A 24,977-nucleotide genomic window follows, 5' to 3' on the forward strand; every position below is an offset into this window, starting at 1 on the left:
CTATATGACTTTTTTTTTTTATTATTCATCAGCATCAGCCAAGCCTACATAAGAGTTCTTGAGTATTTGTTGCAATAATTTAGTTTTTAATTTTCTTACTACTACAAGACTTTGCTGCTGCATAAAAATTGAATCAAGTGGTAAGACTTTGACTTTTGACTTTGACATGCATCACATGTAATTCAGGCATCTCAAAAAAGCGCGCGTCATTGCAGGAGTGACAGTGCAGCCTGCTTGGAGGTCGGTGGGGGTGGCTTGTGGTGGGAGGAGGTCCTCTCGGCTTTGCCCTTTACGGGAGACGACTTTGAGCCCTCAAAGTCCCAATTGCAACCTGCTATCGGGGGAGGCAACTTTCCGTGTCCGCTCCATTCTGCACCAATATCCGGTGGTCTTGCGCCACGGCGCATGGACGGTGTGTATCGAGGGGGCTTGTATTCGATCCTCGCTTCGTGTAGCTGTTGAGGAGCAGCCTGCATCGCTTGTGCACGCCACTCTGAGGGAACCATATCTGGTCAAAGTATTCGGTGCTGCTGTCACCCATCCGGACCGTCCGGCTATAAATAGCGCTGCTGGAGGTACGTCAGTGCATGCAAAATAAAAGTGCTGCCTGTGGAAGACTTCACTGCATTAAAGCTACTACTGAGACAAATGTACTCTATAAGTTAATACAACTGTGGCCCTTGCAGTCTGTGGTTTTCTATTTGAGAGGGTGAACATTCCCTCTCATTTCTTATGTATTTTTTGGGACCCTTTTGATTAGGACACCCCTGCCCTTGACAATGTTATATTGCATTGATAGACTGTAGCAATCCTACTAAATCAATGCATTCACAAAACATGCTGGAGTTGTCCTCAAATGTTTCACTGGTGTTAAATATGTATAACTTAAGTAGACCAGTACAAATGCCTTGCATAATTAGGATCAGTCAACAAGTGCTGTGAAATGCAACAGTTGTCTGATGGCATGTTGGCCATGCGATTGTCTGTGACCTCCATAACGTGACTGCACAACATACTGGGATGCATAATGCATACCCTGTGCAACATCAAGCTCGGCCTTTTCTGCCCTCTTTTATGGAGATGCAAATGTATTGTGGGTTCTAGAAAGATCCCGGTTATTAACAATTCTCCCAATATAAGGTTCTCCCTCACTAAGTGATTTTTAAAATATATTTGTTTCAATGATTATTTGATAATACTAACTGCACATATTATTTTAATGATACCACTGCTTTCAGATATCACGAAAAGCAAAACACGATTAGTTTCCTTTAACCTGCTATTGGCTGGTGACCCGTTCAGGGTGTTCCCACCTACTGCCTAAAGACTGCCGGGATAGGCTCCTGCATGGCTGCAACCCTCGTGAGGAGAAGCGGTTCCGATATTGTACATTGGCTTATCCGATATTTGATTCTGAAAATAGCAATATATTTTAAAGTCAAATGTACCCATCACTACATGCTTTATCATTATTTAATTACTGCAGATAGAATATGCACCATTTGAAATGTTCCAATGGAGCTATAAAGTGTAAAAAACTCCAATGTCAACAATGAAATGCTCTCGTGTGCAGTAAGTGTGCGTGAAGCTGATGTTTTTAATGACGCTGACATCATGTGCTGTGACTGTCTGAAGACACTGAGCAGTAGTTGTCTGCTGAACAGTTTAACAACAGGTCCTGCTGCCCGCTCTGTTGCTATTTCGTTGATTTATGAGCTGTGAAAAGTTTTTGGCTACTATTCTGAAATCTTTACTGGCTGATGTTCTGTAGTTGATAAACATTGGGTGTATTTTTAAAAATGAAAGATTTTACACTACGCAACAACATGAATGCACACTACTTCACTCACACCTTTTTACCTTACATCAGTGGATGACTGCTCTTATTTGGCCTTTAAAAAGTTCATTTGTACCCCAATTTGCATTTGTGTAATACAGTGTACTAATCGATGTTCTGTTCTGGTCTTGTGCAGGGCGTAAACAAAAAAACATAGCTACAATTTTATTATCCACACGTACAAGTTTTAGTCTTTTTATGACTACTACTTTTGCAAATTCAGCTTCAGCTTTACCTCCTGCTCGCTCCAACTAAGCAGAAGCTTTTGGATAGCAGCATAAATACAGACCCAGCTCTGTTTGCTATCTGCAGAGCAGGTCAGCTTCTTCCACTCCAATTATTTGGATCTGAGCCCAACTCTTCATCTTTGCTTTTGAAAACTTGTCTTGTCATGGATAGTGGCTGGAGAAAGTCCAGAGTTATGCAGCATGTTTTTGTTTTATCTCATTTGATTTAATAAAGAGGACATTAGATATTGGCCGCATTGAAGTTATTTTACTGATGTCATCTAGACTAGAGCATTGGTTCTCAAGTGTTGTCACATGGGAACACAGATTTTCCACTGACTAGAATTACTAATGATGACAAATGTTATTTGCCTGATTAGCTTTTTGTTTATGCAAACACAGCAACAAATCTTTGTACCTCTCTGCAGGTCAACACAGTCTCAATTTGCATCAAAAAGCTAACTCTTAGTTAATGTCACATACTGTCCAAGTGGTATACAAAGAAAGTCACAGTTAATTACCAATTTAATTACTGCTCTGTAGTAAACATAAAAGACAAAGCAACTTGAGTTTAAAATGGCCCAAATGAATGTCACTGTGACATTGGTGTTTGTTTTTGCAGGTGCATCATGTCGGTGTTGAGGAAGGAGATGGACAAATACAGAGACATCGATGAGGACGAGCTGCTCATGAAGCTCTCCGAGGAGGAGCTGCAGCGGTTAGAAGATGAACTGGAGGAGCTGGACCCTGATGTAAGTTTACTTTCTGCCAGCGTGCTGCCGGCGGGTGTCACCGTAGACTTATGGAGTCATTCAAGCCCTAATGTGGACCACGCTGACTTCACATATTAGCATCACCTAAAGCTCTGTTATTGCTATGGCTCATTGTGTTTAAGATGTTGTCGTGTGCCGTCTGTGGCCCCATTAGTAATGTTGTTAGTGAGCTGTGCTCAGAGGTCTACTGTGGATGAACAGAGGCAATACTGCTGCCTTTAACCCCTATTAGCATGTATTGTAATAAAATTATCCACTCACAGACAGTGAATCCTTGCTTGTTGTGGCAGTAGGTTTATCTATGCAATTAAAAAGAAGCATATACAAAAAAAAAAAACTGATCATCTTTCCCCACTGAGATGAACCTAATGGAAATAAGTGGTCGAGTACAGCAGTAGATAAATGTTGCAATCTTGGGTGCATTGTGAGCAATTGTCATAAACTCAATGATATACTACCATGAGTCATAATGGTCATAGCTGCTGTGATCGTCTCCTCAATCTCAAAAGGGGGCAAGAGGAGGATGACTGACTATTATTCGTCGTGCATGTGCGCGTTCGTGTGCCACGGACTCATATGCCTGGCCCGGAGGGACTTGATGACGCAAACATGGAGAGTCAAAGCGTGCGTGTGTACTTTTCTTTTGCGTCGTTTTACGAGCATTACCAATTACAGAACAGTAAAGTACCCTCTGAAAAACACTGCAGCCTTCCCAGCAGGTCTGCCCACCTCTATTCCTGGAAGACTTTGGCAAGACATTTTAGAATTAGACCAACTCAGGAGGCAAATATATAATTTGATCTAACAATTGTCTGTCATTTTCACAATTCAGCCTTAATCTGTTGTGTTAACTCAGTGCTTCTCAATAATTTTCTGTGATGCCACCCCTAGGGAGAAGAAAACATTTTTCCGTTATTAACATTAAAGAAAAGAAAATATAAATAAAAAAGAAAGATCAACTTACAATAAAGAATAACTATTAATAACATTGTTTTTTAGTCTGTAACAGAACAGATTCAATGTGCATCACTTTGCCGGAAATTTAAAATGAATTCTAATTATTTAAACTATAAACATTCTTGACCAACTGCCATATGTTGGAAAAATACAATAAAATAATAATAAACATACATAATATTAAATTAAATAACAGCAATAAATAATATTCAATTCAAAGTAATCAGCAAGATTAACTCAGGAGCACAATATATAAAAAAAATTAACCTACAAAACAAAAATGAATAAAACAATTAAAAATAAAACAATGAATAAAACTGTTCTTTTAGTCCCTGTTCAATATTTTTCCATGGTGTCCCACTGCACGTTTTATCGCCTGCTCTGTGCTGTGTGTGCGTGCGTATGTTCCGTGCGCTCTTCTTTCTCAGTGAACGAGAGTGAACGAATCACTTCCTAAAGTGATTGGTTATTTTTTCAGTTCATATGACTTCAACCAGTAGGTGCGTGAGCAGAGGTCTCACTAGGTTTGCTGACAGTTCACTGATGGTTTGATAGTTTTGTCAAATTCTACTACTGTTGGGACATTCACCTGGGTTCACTAGTTGCTGTCTATGAAAATGAGGTGTGCCTTGTATTGCGCCGATTATAAATAATCTGAAGAAAGTCAAAATAGAATACAAAATGTAGGGTTGATCACTACTTCACAAGACATCAGCTTCAATCTTCTGGAAGACTTACAAACTATTGGAGTGTGTCTGTGGGAATTTTAGATGCCAGCCATGCACATAAGTTGTCATGTTTGGATGTCAGCTCCAAAGAGCAAGTGCCACAAAATGCCGAGCCCCTCCAACTGATCCGGCCAGTGGCTGCTGCTGTGTGAATGCTTGCCAGATGAGACATTAAGGTGCCATGTTTAAGCAGTGAAAGCAGAGAAGGAAGTCACAATCCGACTGGAGAAGAGAGGACAACTGAGTCTCACACTGTTAAAAATAACACAGTGGAGCTGAATGCAAGCGACATCTTGTCTGTGATGTAACTGTGATATGAGCCTGCCAGTGTCAATGTGATATACACCTCAGCTTTCTTCTAAACGCTTCTGTGTGCTGTGAAATATATTTTTGAAGTCCCTATGCAATTAAATAGTAGTGACTTTGTTCATCTTTATGCTTTTGAGTAAGTACAGTGGGAGGCTGACGACAGCTTGAAAAGGATAAATGAGTCATGAGAGGAGAGAGAGTGAGCCCATAGAGTGTTGAGAGCAAAGATAAGATATGAGGCTATAAGCAGAGCTTGCAAGAGCTTCATTTTGAATGGGCATTTAAGTTAAAAATAACACACGGAGCAGCAGAGCTGTGGGAAATTTCTCAGCCCACAGTTTGTGCAACTGTGCGATTTAAGAACTGTATCAAAAAATGGCCTTTCCAGAGATAAAAGGTATTAATGCTCATATCTTGATTGATGCTGTAAGAATTTTTTTTTTTGATACTATTAATATTCCAAGCATTTTCTTGCCTATTATGTGTAGAAACTAGAATATGGGAATAATCTCTCAGCTTGATGCAATGTAATACTACTCCTACAAGTTATAACCATAACACCACAAATATGGTAAGTGGATTGGTTAAAATAATCAATTAATCGGCAAGTATTTGATTATCAAATTAATCGACAACTATTTTAATAATCGAGTAATTGTTTGGAGCCTTTTTTTTTTTACCCTAGAATGATCCAAATCCTCTCATGAATTAGATGTGATAACAAAATGACGTAAAAATAAAGATGCCCCATTGCCAATGGAGCATGTCAATGTTTTTCATGGTGTTCATTTCGATTGTTGACTAGAATGCACTGTTACCTGCCGGGATGCGTCAGAAGGACCAGACTAAGAAAGCGCCCACAGGAACGTTCCAGAGAGACGACCTGTTGGCCCACCTGGAGAAGCAAGCCAAAGAACATCCAGACAGGGAAGACTTGGTGCCCTTCACTGGGGAAAAGCGAGGTAAACCTGCAACATTGTCATCAATTGCTGTATTTATTCCTCTTAGAGTGAGTTAGACATCTCTGACTGGGTCTGAATCCTTTCTATTTGCTCTTTTTGTATTTTAAGTGATCATTGGTTGCACAGCTAGGCAAATCTCAACTTGAACCCTTCTGTGTGGTGTTGATATGCTGTATGCTGAGATACTACAATTTATTTAACTTATCTAAATACTAAAGACTCTTGTGTTCATAGGTGTAAACGTGAGTGTGAATGAGGGAAAGCGACATGGTGGATGTATAAACACGCTTTGTTTTTCAGGGAAGGCCTGGGTGCCGAAAAAGATGGTGGACCCCATTATGGAGAATGTGACCCTTGAGCCTGAGCTTGAAGAAGCACTGGCCAGTGCTACTGATGCTGAACTTTGCGATATAGCAGGTAACAACTTGCATTTGACTCCTGTCAACACAATCTAGGCGTATACTGTACTCTGGTGCTCAGGTATTTGTTTTTCTCACAGCTCTCATTTAAAACCAATATGTCATCATTAATGCTCTAGGAATTAATCTGTTTCACTAATCAATATAAAACCCATTGCGATCTCCCATACTAGCACCTGATCCTCATCTTCTCTTCAGGCTAACACCACCACCTTTCCTCTTCATCACCCCCTCACTTGCTCCACCTCTGCTGGATCATTGTTAGCTGGGCACCAAACAGGGTATCGGCAGTTTGCATACATATGTTCGCATGAAAAGAAGACACAGCCATAAAGTTAATTAAATGCATGATATTTGATGCTATAGAAAATTTTTGCTTGATGTTTTTTTTTTTTTGTACTGCAAAAACTCTCCATCCGTTTGAATCATGTGTTTCTACTTGTTTGTCCTTTTTATGTTACTTAAATGGGCAACCAATATTTTTACATTCAGGTATACATAAAGGATTCAGTAAATATTCTACAATGGAGCGAGAGAAACTGTTTTTACCTCCAAGTAGTTCCTGTAAATGTACTGTAGGTGAAAACTTTACTTATTACACTTTCTAATTCTAGATATCTCCTCGCAATTTTCTTATTCAATGCAGAATGGTGATAGTTGGGATATCTACTAATTAATTTGTTATTATTATTATTATTATTATTATTATTATTATTATTATTGTTGTTTTAAATCATTATTATTATTATTCATATTATATTATTATTATTTTATTATTATTATTATTACCTCACTTGATTTCACATTATGTTGCATCAACCAAACACTAGAGAAAGCTCTCAACCTTGTTTTTTTTGTAGTGCAAGCTCTAAAACATAGCAGCCTGTCTATTAGTATCCATATGCATGTACCATCCTCTTTTTGCATGGTTGTCAAGTACAGAGCTGAAACACATTTTGTATGACTCTTCCCTTGTGTTCATTTTCCTTTGTTGCTGACCTCCATTCTTTCTATGGTCCTTTCCTTTCCCAGCTATCCTGGGTATGCACACCCTGATGAGTAACCAGCAGTACTATGAAGCTCTGGCAAGCAGCACTATAGTCAACAAGCAAGGACTTAACAGTATGTAACACACAATTTGATGTTTTGCTATAATCAAAATTAGATATCTGGGTAAAAAAAAAAGGAGGTAAATTTAATTGTGGAGTTAGCTCTTTTTTCCCAATAAAAGGTCTCCCAGTCCAAAAGAACTGTTGGTGAGTTCGAATTACTAAAGCCCAATACAGCCTAAATTTGGGGGGAGTGGAGCATGCATAATCAATTAGTTTTCCATGCACAAAACACTGTGGATGCCCCTGGAACGCCACTCAAATTATTTGCTTTTATTTATGTTCTTATTTTACCAGACAGTTCTACTGCTAGAATTGTACTTTTCACCTCAGTTTGATGTGGTCGCTCGTTCATCAACATGACAACTGACCGTGGGAAACTGTACCATGACCATGAATAGTACAGAATGTTATGATTTCTTTGGCACATACACAGTATTCGAGATAAATTATGATTGTGGAAATGCTTAGAGACACTGTTTATGTGTTTATCCCCTCAAATAAATATGTAGGCATTGCAATTACTGTATGTGATAGTATGGTTAAAAGCAGTTAGTGTCAGATCTGATTGCTTGCTTGTCATCCCTGTAGTTTCATGAGGGCATATTTGCTGATTATTAAAATTGTAATGTGCTAGCCATAAATACAGTCATCCCTCACATATACAGTAGACTATTTGCAAATTCACCAATATTCAGCTACTCACAATTGTTAGTGCTGATGGGAAACGTGATCTTCAAATTGGCTTCATAAACCCCTTTAGTTCAACCAGCCATCTAGAGAAGTCATAAATACAAGTGGTTCATAAAGCAAATTTGAAGCTTCATTTTCCTCATCACTAATTGTTGGCATATTCAGTGTGTGCTTTTTATTTTTATGCCACAAGATGGCGCCAAAGCCCATCTAAAAAGAAAATAGTAATGGATGTTAGTGAAGTACATGCTACTGGCGTGACATCTTTATTGTCCATGTTAAGGTGATTTCAAATGATACTGTTCAATATTGTGTAGTAACTGTAAGTGTGTGGCAGGTGTGATCCAGTCCACCCAGTACAAACCAGTTCCCGATGAGGAGCCCAATTCAACGGACGTAGAGGAAACCCTCATAAGAATGAAAAGGAATGACCCTGAGCTTGTGGAGGTCAACCTCAACAACATTAAGGTATCAAAGTGTGTCTTCATGGTCACGTGCAGCGCTTTATTCATTTATTTATTTGATTGATTTTTGTTTAGAATATCCCCATCCCGACTTTAAAGGCATACTCTCAGGCTCTGATAGAAAACGCAGTGGTGGAGCGGTTCAGTATCGTTGGAACCAGAAGCAATGACCCCGTAGCGTTTGTAAGTACAATCTGCAGTTTATTTTTTCCTTTCAAGAACATACTTTCCATATGTTTCCCCGAAATAATATGTCAAAAATGCACAGTAATTTGTTCCAGTCAGATTACCTGTATGACGTCACTCTTACGTAAGTCTCTTACGAGTTATTTGTATAGCAGCTAGCCAGTCAACGTTTAACGAGTTATTGACTATCATTGGGCAGTGGTGTACTTGTGGAGGCTGTTCAGTCTTTCGAAACATGAAACCCACACAAAACTTTAGAAAAAGCAAAACACACATGCAGACTTCATACTTTGACGCTTGCGCGATATGTTGACGTTTGGAAACTCGAGGCAGGGTGAACGTTTCCAAGGAAAAGAACAAAATGACAATTAATCACGTGTGCTGTGTTTGTTATCAGGCCTTGGCGGAGATGCTCAAGGTTAACACAACCCTGAAGAGCCTGAATGTTGAGTCAAACTTTATAACAGGGGCTGGAATCCTTGCCCTCGTTGAGTCACTGCAGTACAACACGACATTACTGGAGCTCAAGATTGATAATCAGGTACTGAACGAAATTATACCTTGTACATCACCTAAAGCATTCAGAGTCATTCATTCAAAGGCAATATAGAAACAATCAAATCAGTAGTACATGTACTCACGACAGATGCTGATTATCAAAATGAATAATTTGTGCAGAGCATTACAGCTTTGTTTTGCTAGTTTCATTTGTCTGTAAGAAATGTTGCTCTGAGCATCCAATCAGAGAAAGAAAAAAATGCTAACAACATTGTGAGGGGAATTTGGATAAAGGAATAGTTGCATCACTAATTAAGTTTAAGTCACATAGGCAGAGATGCCAAGTGTTTTGAATATTTTGTTATAAGCCAGTGTACCTTCAGGCAATATAGCTGCTTGAACAAGATTTGGATGTTTCTTCTGCAGAGCCAGCCATTAGGCAATAAAGTGGAGATGGAGATAGCAAGCATGTTGGAGAAAAACACCACATTGCTGAAGTTCGGCTACCATTTCACCCAGCAGGGCCCGCGTCTCCGAGGCTCCAACGCCATGATGAACAACAATGACCTTGGTAGGATATGAATGAACTACTACTACTACACTTGATGGTCACACCAGAATGTAGCCAACATGAAACATCGATGTTATGTCAAGTGACTCTTCAGACATTGTTTTCAATCCTGTTTGATTGACCTCAGTGGTTATATAAGCACTTTGTAGAATTGTGCACTTGGCAGTGTTATCAGTTATATTTTGCCAAAGCTGCCGCTTTATCTGCACTTAATCATCCCACTTTTTTTGCTTTGATCAGATGCCAAGAGATGTCATCAGCCGCTACACTTAGTGCCGTCTGAAAGCCGAGGCGAACCCAAACAAAGCTTTTTTTAAATGATGACATCAGCGCTAAAATAAATAACGAATAAAAGAACAGTGCATGAGAGGGGAGTTACGTCATTGCCCATGTGCACTTTCAGTAAAGGATGAATTTCTAGAGTTTGGTGTTCAGAACACGTTAACATATAAAGTTGTGTAATAGCTCTCGCTTTAGTGTTGAAAATAAAATGTTATAAATAATGCATGTTATTCCCTACTAGGTAGTCAGTTTGTCTTCTAAAATACCCCCCCCAAAAAAGTCCAGAAGAATTTGGACTCTGCAAGCTCTTCTTCATTTCAAATGCAATCCTTAATGCTTGTATATGTGACAGTAGGTTCATATTTCTGGACATAACTTTTCCTCCTCCTCTCGTTTCGAAGCCCGGGTTGTCAGGTCCGAGTCCGATGGCTCCTTTACGCTCACTTTGTCCGTCCCTGAGCTGGAACGGGCCTTTGGGAAAAAGTTCAAGTCAAAGACTAAGTAAACACATGTGGTCCTTCAGTTTTGCTTTTCTTCTGACGATAGCTTCCACTTTTGTTCCACAACACTGGAACTGCTGCCACCTCCTTTCAAAGCCTCTCTTACTTCTCCTGAGCTCCTTTCAGCAATTTCTGCACTGTCATCAAGTCACCGGCTACTGTGTTTAAGCACCAACTCTCATTACACAGTTCAGAGGTTGCGGGTTCGATTCCGGCTCCGGCCTTCTTGCGTGGAGTTTGCATGTTCTCCCCGTGCCTGCGTGGGTTTCCCTCAGGTGCTGTCATTTCATCCCACATTCCATAAATATGCATGGTAGGCCGATTGACCGCTCCAAATTGTATGTCGGGCGTGAGTGCGAATGGTTGAAGACTATGTGTGCCCTGCAATTGGCTGGAGACCGGTTCAGGGTGTCGCCCACCTACTGCCCGAAGTTGGCTGGGACAGGCTCAAGCACCCCAATAAACAGTTGAGAAGATGGATGGGTGAATTAATGACAAAAACAAAGGGAACCATCAAAAGTAAAGTGAAACCCAACAACCATAACTGCAGTACATAAAGTAAAAAATAGACATAGTGTATAAAAAGAACATCAGCTAAAACAATGAACCAATGACATCAAGATAGTAAACATAGTAAAACACTAAAACAATGAGTCTCATGCTGAGTCATCTATAATTTTACCTTGAGGATGATTTTTTTTTTCTCTGTCACCATCAACCACTTAAAAGAACAAGGGCTAAACAGTGACCTCATTTGTGCGTCAAAAGAAAGATGCTTTTTCCCAAAACAATTTCTCTTTGCGTCGTTTCTAAAACTTCAATTGAAGTCAGTTGCGTGGAGCACTTTTTTTTTTCCTTTCTTTCAATGTTCCTTTCAGACCGCTACTGCTAAGGTGAAGAGATGCTACTATGCGGTTCTTACTGACGCTTTTCAAGGGTTGAAATTGCCTAAAATTGTGATAAAGTGAGGAAGAAAATGTTAATGCCTTTTTTTTTTTTTTTTTAAACACATAACTAGTTGAATGGATAGTTTTCTTGTTGGATCAGGGTTTCCCAAAATTAGAGTCGATAGCTTGATGAATTCAATTTCTTCTTTTGCCACAATAACAAGAAATGGAAAGTTGTTTGTGCCCACATTTTTCGAAGCCTGCACTCCCAACAAAATATTTTATAGACCTAATTTAGATCATAAAATGTACAGTGTATATACGCATCTATAATTCATGCATCACTGTACTAATGTAGTGGACGAGCTCAAAAGCAATTTTGAAAGTGCTTGTAATTTAACCTTGAAAGAAGCATATGAACCCCGTAGGAGCAAAGGCCTCTTTTCACTTAAGTGCTTAAAGACTGGGCTCTTTCTTTCTCTCTCTCTCTCTCTGTCCTTTTCTCTCATGTTGTTACCGTCCTCTCACATGTCATCTCTCTATCCACAGTAAGAAAGAGAAGGCTTGAAGGAGGACCCATCCTCCCCAAGTGTCGGACAAATGTGTAAGAAGCACTCTTCCCCTGCCTCGCATCCCTCCACCCCCCGTTTTTGCCTTTTTGAAAAGTCCTCCCCATCTCTATATGACTTCCATTCGACCTCAAAGGGTCCGACGACGGTTTCTCCGGATGACCTTGCACATCATCTCTGACATGCAAGTGCGATTCAGGGTTCAGAGAAAACTTTTTTGGGACTTTTTAAAAAAAAAAAGATTGTTAGAGGATATAAATGGTGTGATCAACAATATCTGCCAGAAAATCCAGTGCATGTAAAAGGAGAAATAATTGTTCTTTGAATGTTTATGTGCTGGGATGTTTGAATTGTGCAAACTAGTAACCATACAGTGCTGCCATCTAGAGGCTTTTATTAGCAACTGTAGCGCCTTGACGTCTTGGACTGTTTTCTAAATGATGGCTCTTTTGACAATCCTGTTTCTACCGTTGTATATTGTTATTAATATTATTCATGCGTGGTAAGTGACATGGTTGCTTATCCACATGTTCCTCTTCAATCAGCATCAGACTGGTATTTAGATCCCAAGCATCAAACACTCCAAAAAAAATAAAGCGCTATAGATGCGTCAAATATTCCATGTTCACCTGGTCGTGAACTTATCCGAATTATGATTATTGTTATCATGATTGTCAAACATAAACTTACCGTCATACTACATCCCAATAGTGGTCTAATTTGGAGTTGAATGGTTCATTTTTAGCCTCACAATTGAGACTTTCTGGTTTGAAATCTTGGCTCAGGGTGGCTTTGTGTGCTTGTGCGACCACTCTAAATTGGAGCTTCACATAATATTAATGCTTATTATTTCATGAACAATCTGACAATTCTTACACTATGATTAATTTGTGGGTGATACACAAAATGTATACTTAAATTACATTCAAGCCTTAAAGCTGGGACGGTTACCAAAAATATATGACAGAGCACAGATTTTCCTACAATATTATCCAAGTCCTGTTTGTTGTTATTGTTTATTCAAGTTAAATCTTGAACTTTAAAATGAGATGCCTGGCAGATGATCACAGGCACACACAAACCTCTACAGCTAAGTTTAGAGTGTTTCACTAAAAGACATTTTTGGCCGCAGCATAAACATGAAATTCTGATCAGGCAGATACATTTAATTGAGGTAAAGTTTAAATAGATAAAGTTCAAACAAGCTTTGAAGCAGATGCAGATGAGGCTTTAATTGGACCCTTTGGACATTTTAAGTGTGTCATTGCACTGAACCTGGTTTGATGTTCTTTTTACCAAACATTGTCTTTGATTACTAACTAGATACCACCAGCACGCGCTTCAATGTGGAGCATTTGGCAGCATTTATACTAGAAGGAGGAGGGAAACGCAGCTGCTATCTAGTCAGGGTCAGGAACAAATAGCTTGCTTGCTGAAATTAAAATGAAATATTTATTGCTATTTGAAGGATCTGGAGAAATGGGCAGCTGATGTCATTTACAACAAATGTTAATTATGGACGGTGTAAACATGATTCGGTGACATTTGCGGCCTTGTGTGTCCACTTGTCTCCATTTTATTTTGATTAGCGTTTGATGAAGAGTTTTTGTTAGCTAGTTCACATTTAGTGTGGATGGTGGTATGTGAAATAAATGTGCCTTGAAATTAAAGGGAGCACTGTGTCGTTACTTGGTAGGATCCGGAAGTAATAATGCAGTGCATGCCAAATGGTACTGAGAAGTAGTGACATCATGGGCATAATTCATAAACCGTCTATCTTCAGTTAAACCTACAAACTGTGCTTGAGAATGGAATTTGATGCTGTTTGCTCTAAGAATTTGATCTATGAAAACATATAATGACAATAACACAAATAAAAAATACAACTTACATTTAAAATATAAATTCTTGATATTTATGGCAACAATTTTAGTTCGCACATCAAAGCAAGGAAATTGCTTTCTCCAAAAGTGAGTTGGTTTTATTTATAGCTTTAAGTTGGCATACAATACAAGAGACCATTACATCTATAAACCCTTGAAAATATGGGGATGCCAATTTTTACATTAGCAAAACATTTGCTGAATTGCCTTGAAAGCTTGAATTCACTCCTCTTTTGACAACGTGATAATAAATTACAAATAATTATTTAAGATTAAGAAAAATTGCAGCACGTTCCCGTAAGGGTGAGCATGTCTGCCTCACATTTCAGAGGTGCAGGGTTCAATTCCAGCTCTGGCATTCCTGTGTGGAGTTTGCATGGTCTCCCCCATGCCTGCTCGCCGGTACTCCAGTTTCCTCCAGTTTATATTATCTAAGGCAACAACAATATTGATATTTTATATCATTGTTACTGAGATTCTTATTTGTGTAAAAAAGAAAAAAAACATGATGTGGAAGCTGAACTAGCCAAATAGAAACTCCCCATTACTGGCTTTATTTGTCTGCTCAAAAAGGGCCCGAAAGCAAACATTTTACATAACAGTTAAGTTACCTTCGGGTTTGATGTTACTTTTAGCCCATCCACCCCCTTTAAAATATTTATGAAAGGAAATAAAACATTGCTGATGTGAACAAGATATTTAGGTTTTTATTAATTCTGAGGCAGAAACATACATAATAATCCTTTATTGCTCATGACAGTCTATGGCGCCTCGGCGGCTCGCTTTTGTATACCACAACAAATGAAACATCATTTAAACACTTCTATTACCATGTGGTCACTTCAGTGACAGTAAGTGTATGGATGTTATGTTCATCCACAAATTAAGACGGGAAACAAAACATTGTTGTAAGCGTCCAATACTGATGTCATACGTCATTCACAACTCTCGCTGTTATATAACAGTACTTAGTGCACTACAATTGGCGGTTGGTTTTATGGCTGAAAGCTTGACTGTTGTCAGAACCACCATAGAGTCGCATTTTCTACCGACAAAAGAAAGCCCTCCAATCCTGTCAAATAAATGGCCTAAATGCTTTATTTCCTATTACTATTATTCATTGTTACATTGACATAAAGGAAAAACACAAACTCAGGAGTTATTGCCTTAATAATTTTTGCATAACAAAGAAGAGGATAAAAAGGGAGTGGCTTGTACATAGTCACATACTCGTCAAGACAAATGGCATGCGAGACACACGGAACATTTCCTACATTACACAAAGGTGAGCACACTTTGACGTCCAACGGAGACAACACTTTTCACGGAGGATGTGTAACACTGTGCAAAACAGCTTGACATAAACTCGACACAAACGGCAGCTTTAAGAGCTTGCACAAATTCTGTTTTAAATATCTTTTTTTTTTTTTTAAAATATGGCTTATCATGTCATCACATTTTCTAGTTTAGAGACAGACAGTATAATAAATGGATATCTTTGATTGTTTGGCCTTGCTTGAGGCTTGTTATATAGATTGCTTATGTACAATTAAAGTGAAGAGCGAGGTGAAGGAGAACACCGTGTTGATGCTTCAAACTCTTCAATGGAAGTAGTCAGAGAAAAAGGAAAGATTGTTTCGAATTGTGTCAATGGCCCCTTTGCTCGACTCACACACGCGCACCCAATGGCGCAGTCTACATCCGCATGACAGTGGCAATTCACTTTTCGAAAATTTTAATAGTCACCTTTGAATAAACCAAATTTGAATCATTTACATTGCTAATCTGAGCGTGAGTTTTGGGATTGAAGCCAACCTGGTAACGACTTCAGCGAGCATTATCACTGGCTGGCAATTTGTCTTACTTCTTCAACATATCCTGCAGTGGACCTGGCAGGTATTTCATCACTGTGTCCATGATGCTCTCCTCCTCTTCTTCATCCCCGCAGCCGGTGGGCACTGCCTTCTTCGGTCGTGTCAAGCTGCCCTCCGCAGGCTCCTCGGCTGCAGCCGCTGCTTCAGCCTCGGCCTCCTCACGCTTTTTCAAACCGTACTGGTGTATAAAAGCATGGAGATCCGAGGATTGATAAGAGATCAGAAAATGATCATGCACCGTTTATTTCAAGGGAAACCTTCCAGTCCCATATCAATATATTTATATATACTATATTTACTGAAAAAAGTATAAAAGGTCAAATGAAAAATGGCCCCAGAAGTTTTATTATAATTTGATTATTGTGAACTATTTTACCTAGAAAACTGGAGTGTTATTTGACAAAGTAGTAAAGCGAATGGCAGCAAAAATAGCAGCGGAAAGCTGAATAAAATCTCTTACCATTAAATATTACACAAACATACTACTACTCTCAGAGCAGCACCTAAAAGAGAAACTAATCAAAAATTCTGTATTCTCTATTCGCTGCACTCCACCTACTTTGTGAAATTAATACAGATATTCCCACTATGCACACCAAATTCCATTTGTTGTGCAATAATTGTATTATTTGCTTTGTTAATGACTACTTTTGCGTCTTTAATTCTCCTCAGCTATTTTCTGTTGCTCTCCTGCATTATTACACAGTGTCGGGAAGTTGGAGTTCACACCAAAGGAAACAAAGCAATTAAAAATAGCTCTTTAATTGTCTGCTTCCATGGCACAGTCTGCTGTAAAAATACCTTTATAAAGAAAAAAAAAAGCTGGCAGGTGACGCAGAGCCTTTAGAAGTTTGTGCTAAAAATGAGGACATAATCCAAAATCATGAAACTGTTCAAATATGATGGACAGCATTTTATTGCTAAGAGTGACAAGAGCACTCTTACTTGTGCATTAATTCTCTTGTTCATTTCTGATTTTGCACTGACTTAGTCGAACCTTGAATATGGAAATATTGCCATGGTACCTTATCCCTGATGCCTTGTCTCATCTGCTCCCTCTCGGCTTCCATCTTGGCGTATTTAGCCTTCCTCTCCTCCTCCTGCTGTCTCAGCGCCTCCTGCCTTTCTTCCTCTTTCTTTGCTGCATCCGGGTCCTCTTCCTTCTCCTCACCACCCAGCATCTTGCCAACATCAGGAGGACCACCTAGATGAGAGGCATGCCTCAATTAAGAGCTATCAGGAGACACACGGTACTCTCTCACGTCAAAATGGAAGATTACAGTGTGCGGTTGGAAAGACTGATGTCAAAAAGCTTGGGTGTAAAGATTGCATGAAGAAAGGGCCATATAATTTTTGGGTTTACAAGTGCCACGGAATCTTATTACCTCCTGGTTCTCAAATTTCCCCCACATTTCAGTTGTTTTAAATTGAACACTCTAAATATATATCATTTCTATAATTTCTTGTGTACTGAACATTGGGTTTCTGGAAGGCCTTCTCACCATTCGTGTGGAATTAAACAACCAAGCCATTTCTTTATTTTTTTAATGTGAATATCATATTTTTAAAAAAAAAAAGCTAAACTAGAATTTCATCATGAATTGACTGAAACTCTGGTTAAAACATTACACCACATCTTAATCTAGTGATGGACAAATAAAGCTTCATGAAGCACTTGTGATGCCTCTAAATGGCATTCTTGGTCTAAAAATGTATTAGAAATTTAATACATTTTAATTTCATTAGTATTTATCTTTGAACCAAGAGCAACATCTAGAAAAGTAGTAAGACTGCAATGTGGCTGTGATGAAAACAAGTTTGACGCAGCGGGTTTAGGAGAAGACTGGAGTAGATAAAAAGGGAGGGAAAAGAAAAAGGAGGTCAATAATGATACTCTGTGTATATATAGTAGAAAAAAGAAATATAATGAGGAGGTGGGAATGTGTCAGAAACATTTTCCGAGCTGTTCCCGTTAGTGGGATTATCCAACAGGCTTCAGTTTCCCCATAAAAAAAAAAAAAAAAAAAAAAATTGAGAGCGTGACTAAAGGGAAGTGACAAATGAAAGACGATAGAGGATAAACTAAAGCAAATGAGGATGAAGAAAGAGGGCAACAGAGTGCAGGAAAGAGCAGAGTGGGCTGTCGGGGGCTTTGCGTCGGGAAGTCTTGGGGGGGGGGGGGGGCCGACGGGGGGCATCTGAGGAGAGTACGAAAGCAAGCGAGCGAGAAAGAAAATCCGTGAGACGAGTACCGCCGCTGGTATTGTTGGTATTTTCACTCATCAGCATAATGAAAAGGAAGTGCGGCACATTGCAGAGATAGAAGACAAAAGACAAGATGAGGTGGAAGGGACCAGAGAGACATGAGAATGAAATGGAAATGTGAGTGCTTTATTAGACAGATAAGAAAATATGATGTGCAGGGTTGGTTAACGGATGGGACATTTTTACATGCCTGCTGCCTTGGGGAGGATTAAGTCAAATTATCAATATGCAGGCACATAGACAATATAGTGGAGCATATTCACGGTTTGGTATTAGCTCATTTCTTTTGTTATTGGACCCGATCATCGTTATTTGTGTTTCACTGCAAAGCAATTACAGTATTAGTTTGGCAACACCTGATGGAATATCATTATTATTTTAAGGGAAGTCGACTTCCAATTTTTCTTGTAATATGTTCTGTGCAGCCCAACTAGTCAAAACACAATGTTCTGATTAATGTATTGTTTGTGGAATATGAATCAAACTGGCAAAATCCTCCTGTTTCTATTCATTTTAGGGGCGGAAGTTTCTAACCTTGCTGTCGACTGAAAATGACATCACAGTTGCTCAGTCACAACCAATAGTGGCTCACCAGTTTTCTGAAGCTGAGCCGTGATTGGTTGTGACTTGAGAACTGACAACTATGATGTCATTTTCAGTCGACAGTAAGCAAAAAAATGGCCGCCCGCTGAGATGGATAAAAGGGGTTGAATTTTGCGTCTTAACTCAAATTACACAAACACAATATTAATCAGAATGCCATGTTTAGACTAGTGGGGACAAAGACAACAAATTATTTTAAAGAAAATGTTTGGGTTGACTTCCCCTTTAAGATTTAATTTGTTGATCATTCACTCACCACGCGGCATCATGGCATAATTTTAGGAAGTCAGCATTCTGTAGGCATTGCAATGATTAACTAGCTGCCATTTTAAATATTTTTGGGCAAGCTATAGTCACGAGAATCTCACGTTCACGTTGGTAATTACTCTTGTAAGACAGTATATCAATTTAATTAAGGGATTGGAAGTGAGCTATAAAAAGAAAAGACATAAATCAAGAGATCTAACGCGAGTCTGGTGATGCAGTCTTAGCAGCCCAGAAGTTGACATGGCAATATGCAGCCAACCATGACAAGGCCATGTGTTTAATATGTGCATGGGGATGGTGTCTGTCAAAGAAAAGAAAAGCTGCAATACATTTACAGTAAGAGCCACTATATGGATTATATAAATAATGACTTCACTCCATTTTCGGCATGCATTAATTAGTAATGCTCAGTTGAGCAACTTCTTGTGTTTTATGTACGTCATTGTGCATGTATGGATGACCAATCTGTTATGTGATTTGCATTCAAGGCAACACTTTCACGATGGAATAGTGACTCATTTCCTTCCCGATTGAATTACTATATGCACGTACATCTGTAATGATGGCGTGTTGTGCAGCTATAATGGTGCATACATCATTTGTGCATACCAAATATTTATGATTAAAAACTACAATTTGACATTAGAATGAATAAAATCTTGATGCACTTTCAGGATTGAACTAAATAAGCCTTGATATCAACACAGTGGTAAATGAAGCAGTGGCTCACAGTCATCTTAGCCTCATTGTCAAATGATTCTCTCACGATGACTTCCTCATTTGATCCTGAAAGCTTATTAGCACATTCAAATTGTCTCTGCTTGGCTGTAAAAGATAATACAAAAAAGGGAGGAGAAGAAGAAGCAGATCCTAGGAGACAAAAGCCTGAGTTATATTGAGCCGTGAGCTAAGCTCTTGTGTGCCATTTGCAAGCGATACAGCAACATCCTGTCAAAGCAGTTCTATTAAAGCGCTCATGCGTCACATGGGTCTTGCTTAGAGAATAATTTGATGGGAGCGCTTGCCCATTTATGAGCTGGCAATAATGTGCATAGTTGTTGTAAAGATTTGTGCAACATTGATTCTACAAAAATTGTTAGGTTGGTCTTGAAGTAACAATCAATGAGTCAACAAACTATTAATATGAAGTCATAGGGGCAGTGACTCATTGACTCACAAGTAAAATCATCAGATTTGAAGTGGTCTCTGGGCTGGGTTTTTTAGTAGAAGATTTGTTTGAATTGATCTAATCCCTCTCCTCCAAAGGTATTTATGAAATTCAATAAGACAGGAAAAAAGACTAACCTTTGGCTCTTCTGCCTGTGCATGAACTTTGAATGAACAGTGCCAGATTAAAACAATTCATCCCCTCTCCTTTATACCACGAGGTTCTCGTGCAAATCTTTCTCTAAATCCTCTCCAAGAGTGGAGAGAAAGCCTGAAGAGAACATCAAGGTCTAGTTTTGGGTGAACTGAGCATAACTTCATTTATAACAAAATGCATCTTATTGGCTTGCCTTGGTCCTTTAAATTTAAGATCACTTAAGTGTTCCCAAAGTTGACAAAGATTAACAAGAGAAACACATCACTATTAAGAGAAAGAAAATATTACAGTGTCATAGGTCATAAAAGGTGAGATTGTTAAATTCAATAGGAAGACGTGTGTGGGGGCGTGCATGTGTGTCTGTCTAAGGTCAATCAAGCAATGAAGACTTGATTTGCAATCATTCTGAGTGTCTGCCGATGCATTCTGAGGTGAGAAAAAAAACATCGGAAGGTGTGTTCTGTTCTCAACTTATAAATATAAATACAGCTGTTTGATGAAGGGCAAGAGATTGTGATATTAATAGCACTACGTTCTATTCAACCTAACTAGAAGTTGCTTTTAACACTCTTTTTATTGACGATATTATTCATAATTTTGTGTATATGGATATTTATCGGCAAAGCAGAATGAAAGAGCATATTGACAAAGGGAAGGAGCATTTTTGATTAAGTAAGTCATTGTTTGATAACAATAATAATAATTTTAGCCTCTCGGCTAATTCTGATGGATCCACAGAAATGTTCATTGATTACACTGTCCCTGTCAAATAAACAAATAAAACAAAATAAAAAGAAAATAAATGAAAAAAAATTAGATGGACAAATGCAGATAAATTGAGATCATTCTTCTTTACACTCCACTTTTATGCGGATATACTATGTAGTTGAGCCTACTTTGTGGAGGAGACTCATTCCCTCAAACCAATGTCCGCCTCATTTAACAGCCCCTTAGTCTGTCACACTAACTCAAGATGAGTCGGGAAGGGCTGAGTCAGCAGTCAAGCACTCGGGAGTGGTGGAAATTCAAGCCTAAGGCAATGGCCTCACACTACAAGGTGAACCTAATTTGTATGAATGTCATTTTGATGTACAGTAATCCAGAAATTAACTCTGCATTCCTCGAGCACAATTTAGTTGGATGTGGAAATAACTGTGCAAACAAGCTTCTGCGGTGGTTCTCTGTAAATTGTGATAATTATTGACTATTCTTGTAGCTTTGTTATGATAGCTATAGGAAGGGTGCACAAAGCCTCAGATTATGAAAAATTAGAAGAAGAAAATATGTGTTTTTCATCCATGATTGTAAGATGATAAAGATGTACATTTCAATGTAAATTTTCTATTGGATTGTGCCAATTTGTGCTTCAACAATTGATGTGAGGCTGCTTTGACCACGAGGCCATGCAGATCCCTAACCATTAAAAACAAAATTGAGTTAAGAATATCTCACCAGCACTGATGTATTGATTGACAATTTTTGAGAGCCGGAATGAAGGCTTGGCTGATTGATTTTCTGGATAATTGTTTTGCTTCATTTTCCGCTTCTCCCCCATGCAGCGACCTTTTGTGATCCAGCGGACAGTCAGCAATTTCACAGATGTTGTGTGCAAGGAGGTCACTGTGCTCTGCTGCAGAATCGACTACAACCAAAAACTCCTGAAACTATTACTGAAATAATAATCAGCTTTACATGTGAATTACTATCACTTTTTTCCAATCAACAGTCTGTATTGTATAAGATGTGGCGCCACTATGCAAACTCCTAAACAGGCTTGCAGGCAGACCGCTGAGCAGCGGCCGATGCATTGCAGTTGATTTTGGGATTCATAAAGCGTAGCTGCTTTCTGAAATACAGCAGGATGAGGCAGCAACATCCTCCTCGGAATCCCAATGAGCAGTGGGAGCTCTTCCTTCTTATCTCCCCATCCTCACTGTAACCCAAAGACACCCCTGTAACCTGCACAACAACAGCTCTGCATTGTTCACATCTCAGCGCTACGTGTGCTGCATCTGAATTATAACGGACGTTTTTGCTGCTCTCCTCGAAAAGATGGAGTAAGGAGGATGAATTACATGACCGGATTGAGGATTAATTAGGGGGCAAATTATTATAATATTAAGAGAAGATAATACACTGTACGGGGAAAAGTATATATACATACAATAGTGCATCCCAAAGGCGATTAATGGGGCTGAGTTCAGGCCTCCAAAGTTCTTCAACACCAACCCATCCTACCTTGATTTTATGGCTTGTGTTTGGATTTGGGCCTGCCCGCTCACCACCACATCTGCAAGAGCTACATTTAACTCATTTTCGTCACCGTCCGTGTCGTAGTTAGAGTGAGGAAAAAAGAGGCAATGTCTCAAATGTTTTTAAAAGTAAAGCTATCTTGCGTTTTTTGGTATTTTAGCAAGAAACGTGACAGCATTGTGCAATATTTCTTTTCTGGGCTTCATAAGATAATATGGTGTGGAAGAGCTGGGCCCCCGGGCCTTGAGTTTGACACCTGCGGTTTAATGGTATCGAAAAAAAGATTCACTTTTTAACCACTTAGTTTGCTAATGCCTCAGGCTAACTCTGTCATTATGAATCTTGTTTTGTGTACTGCTCGAGAAGAAAAGGGTCAAAAAGCCTCTTAAGGACGTATGGAGTAAAACGTGGATGCATCACGACAAAATGATATTATGTGACTAAAAATACATATTTAAATTGTGCAACCGTTTTCTGTAATAATGTTAATGAGTAGAGATTGTTTGATTTCAACATTTGCTCAGGACTGAAGTTAGGTTCCATTAAAGCATCCACCGTCCTATTGAATTGCAAGAGCGGGTCCTGTGCACCCGCTTGTGCTGAGCATCCCGTTCACATGGTCTACACTGCAGTGCTGTTAAATCAAGCCGTCGCCTGGCAGCCAACTCACCTCCCATTGCAGCTTTCATTACAAAATTCATGATGAAGCAGTTCTGTGTTCTCTTCCTTCAGCGGGTCACGTTATCGAGGACGGACGGACGGACGGACCTGCAGCGGGGGCACAAAACACTTTTAGCTAAGCCTGTTAGGACATTCATTCCGCTGGGCGTCACACAAGAGAGTTTGATGGGACGAAGAGGAGGGGGGCGGGGGGGGGGGGGGGGATACACAAAAGAGCGAATGACCTCCAGTTAGGACGATGTGAAAATAAGCATCAATGCTCCTAGAAAAGTGTTGTTGTTTTTTTTATTACAGGAGTTTATTATTCACAATGTCATTGTGTTTTACGAATCACTTTAAAAAGGGCAAGAAAATGTTGCAAATGAAACTAGAGAAGTCTTTACCCTCCATTGTGCCATGATCTGACTTTTCTCTAGATGTACACATCCTTGATTTAACTGCAATCCATCTTGTGGTTTATGCTGACAAAACTACCTGTGATGTATCATCATAGGGAAAAAGCACTGGTGGAGAAAGCGGTGGAGCTCGAAGAGGGTCAAGGTAGCAATAGAAGCCATGATGTGATAACGATAACCTCCATGATGACATAATTGCTTTCTATATTTTAAAAGTGAATAGAGCATACTATAATCCGTCTTGCATGTGAATGGTTTAATCAGTTCTTTTGAAGTTCGGGTGACATTGTAACTCTAAAATGTGGTATAATATTGGACATTGTTAAACCTTTCTCTCCACATAATACATCAAAAAGACACATTGGCTGCCTTTGCTTGTGCTCTGCTGCATTAGAAAACTTGCGGCACTCATTAAGTGCGGTTGCCTTATTCTGCAGCAGCCTCTTCGAATCATTCCCCTCCTTTGCTTCCTCTTCAGCATCGTCTGCTGCATGCGGCGTCAATTTCTCCTCACTTGAACCCTTATTAACTCAGCATTCAGATGAACGATACATTTCCCGTTTTGCAAGTAATTCAATATTTCGGCGAACGATCGGCCTATTTTTGGTAGGAGCACAAAAAACGTCCCCATCCTGTCCCGCGCGGTGCACCAATAGTGGTTTCATCCTTTACCTTGATTTGGATCCTCGTCCTTCTTTCTCAGCCCAAATCGGGGAAAAAGGCGCTGCGGGTCTACAAATAGCCTGCTTCTTCTCGAGCGGTGTCGCGGAATATACAAGTTGTTGCGTCTAAAAAAGGATAAATCGAGCCTCTTAGTTGGCAGACATGCCGGTTGTAGGCTGCAGCGGAGGAGGAGGGACGATGAGGAGGAGGAAGAAGCGAGTGGGTTTCTGCAGGACCAGATGAGAACATGCAGAGGGCGAGGGAGGGGAGGGGAGGGGGACAGTCCATGACCGTAAGTAGCTCCATTTAAATAGCTATTGCTATTGTGTCAAAAAAAAAGAAAAAATATTTTTTATACAATTTCTTGAACTGACTGAACATATACTAGAAGGATGAGAGTTTAAAAAAAAAAAAAACTACCAACAAATAATGTTTTCAACTTTACTTACATAATGTCTGTCCATTCTCATGCACACTCGGGGCTTTATTTTCATGACCAGTGTAAATCATACACAGTACATGCATGGCTTAATTATGCAGATGTGGGTTAAACCGGATATTATTTTGCAGGTTAGTGCAGCCGTCTGATTGATGAGAGGGAGGGCTGCGCCACTGTGGGAGTGGTCACAGCGGACTTTGATCATGCGGCGGGCTAGTCGCACAAAAGAGTCTTAACATGGCAGAAAAAGATCTGCACTGTGAAGTGGCTACTTGAAGACTGTATACACTTCAATTTTTGTTAACATACATAAATAACACACATAACCTAACCACACTGCATTTGTCTTTCATTCAGAT

At 39.4% G+C, this 24,977-nt stretch overlaps 2 protein-coding genes across 3 annotated transcripts; one reads left to right on the plus strand and one right to left on the minus strand.

The window, feature by feature from the left end:
- Positions 1 to 253: 253 nt before the first annotated feature.
- Positions 254 to 13,641, plus strand: tmod1 (tropomodulin 1). 2 transcript variants are annotated; one of them, XM_061274978.1, is made up of 11 exons: positions 254 to 575; positions 2,687 to 2,816; positions 5,637 to 5,793; positions 6,094 to 6,210; positions 7,245 to 7,334; positions 8,352 to 8,482; positions 8,554 to 8,661; positions 9,062 to 9,205; positions 9,589 to 9,733; positions 10,417 to 10,516; positions 11,952 to 13,641. In XM_061274978.1, the coding sequence occupies exons 2-11, from the start codon at positions 2,694 to 2,696 to the stop codon at positions 11,968 to 11,970; spliced, it is 1,134 nt and encodes a 377-aa protein (XP_061130962.1). In that variant the 5' UTR covers positions 254 to 575; positions 2,687 to 2,693; the 3' UTR covers positions 11,971 to 13,641. The 2 variants fall into 2 exon arrangements, with proteins under 2 accessions (XP_061130962.1, XP_061130963.1); XM_061274979.1 differs by lacking the exon at positions 10,417 to 10,516 and having other exon boundaries at positions 257 to 575.
- A 900-nt stretch (positions 13,642 to 14,541) lies between these two features.
- On the minus strand, positions 14,542 to 24,403 carry cplx2a (complexin 2a). The gene is made up of 4 exons (XM_061274558.1): positions 24,189 to 24,403; positions 23,111 to 23,208; positions 16,754 to 16,932; positions 14,542 to 15,906 (listed from the first exon to the last, which is right to left on the minus strand). Exons 2-4 carry the CDS (start codon positions 23,139 to 23,141, stop codon positions 15,715 to 15,717), a joined length of 402 nt encoding a protein of 133 aa, XP_061130542.1. The 5' UTR covers positions 23,142 to 23,208; positions 24,189 to 24,403; the 3' UTR covers positions 14,542 to 15,714.
- Between the last annotated feature and the right edge of the window lie 574 nt (positions 24,404 to 24,977).

The sequence above is a fragment of the Syngnathus typhle genome, linkage group LG3 (assembly GCF_033458585.1).
Source record: "Syngnathus typhle isolate RoL2023-S1 ecotype Sweden linkage group LG3, RoL_Styp_1.0, whole genome shotgun sequence".
Lineage (NCBI taxonomy): Eukaryota > Metazoa > Chordata > Actinopteri > Syngnathiformes > Syngnathidae > Syngnathus > Syngnathus typhle.

What these genes read in the sequence shown, in the direction of transcription:
- tmod1 (XM_061274978.1), top strand. Translation starts at nt 2,694, where the DNA reads ATGTCGGTGTTGAGGAAGGAGATGGACAAATACAGAGACATCGATGAG. An exon ending in CTTCACTGGGGAAAAGCGAG is followed by an intron (nt 5,794 to 6,093) that starts GTAAACCTGCAA and finishes TTTGTTTTTCAG; the next exon opens with GGAAGGCCTGGGTGCCGAAA. An exon ending in TCAACCTCAACAACATTAAG is followed by an intron (nt 8,483 to 8,553) that starts GTATCAAAGTGT and finishes ATTTTTGTTTAG; the next exon opens with AATATCCCCATCCCGACTTT.
- cplx2a (XM_061274558.1), bottom strand. Translation starts at nt 23,141, where the DNA reads ATGAATTTTGTAATGAAAGCTGCAATGGGAG. An exon ending in AATGAAAGCTGCAATGGGAG is followed by an intron (nt 16,933 to 23,110) that starts GTGAGTTGGCTG and finishes CCTCTCATCTAG; the next exon opens with GTGGTCCTCCTGATGTTGGC. An exon ending in GACAAGGCATCAGGGATAAG is followed by an intron (nt 15,907 to 16,753) that starts GTACCATGGCAA and finishes TTTATACACCAG; the next exon opens with TACGGTTTGAAAAAGCGTGA.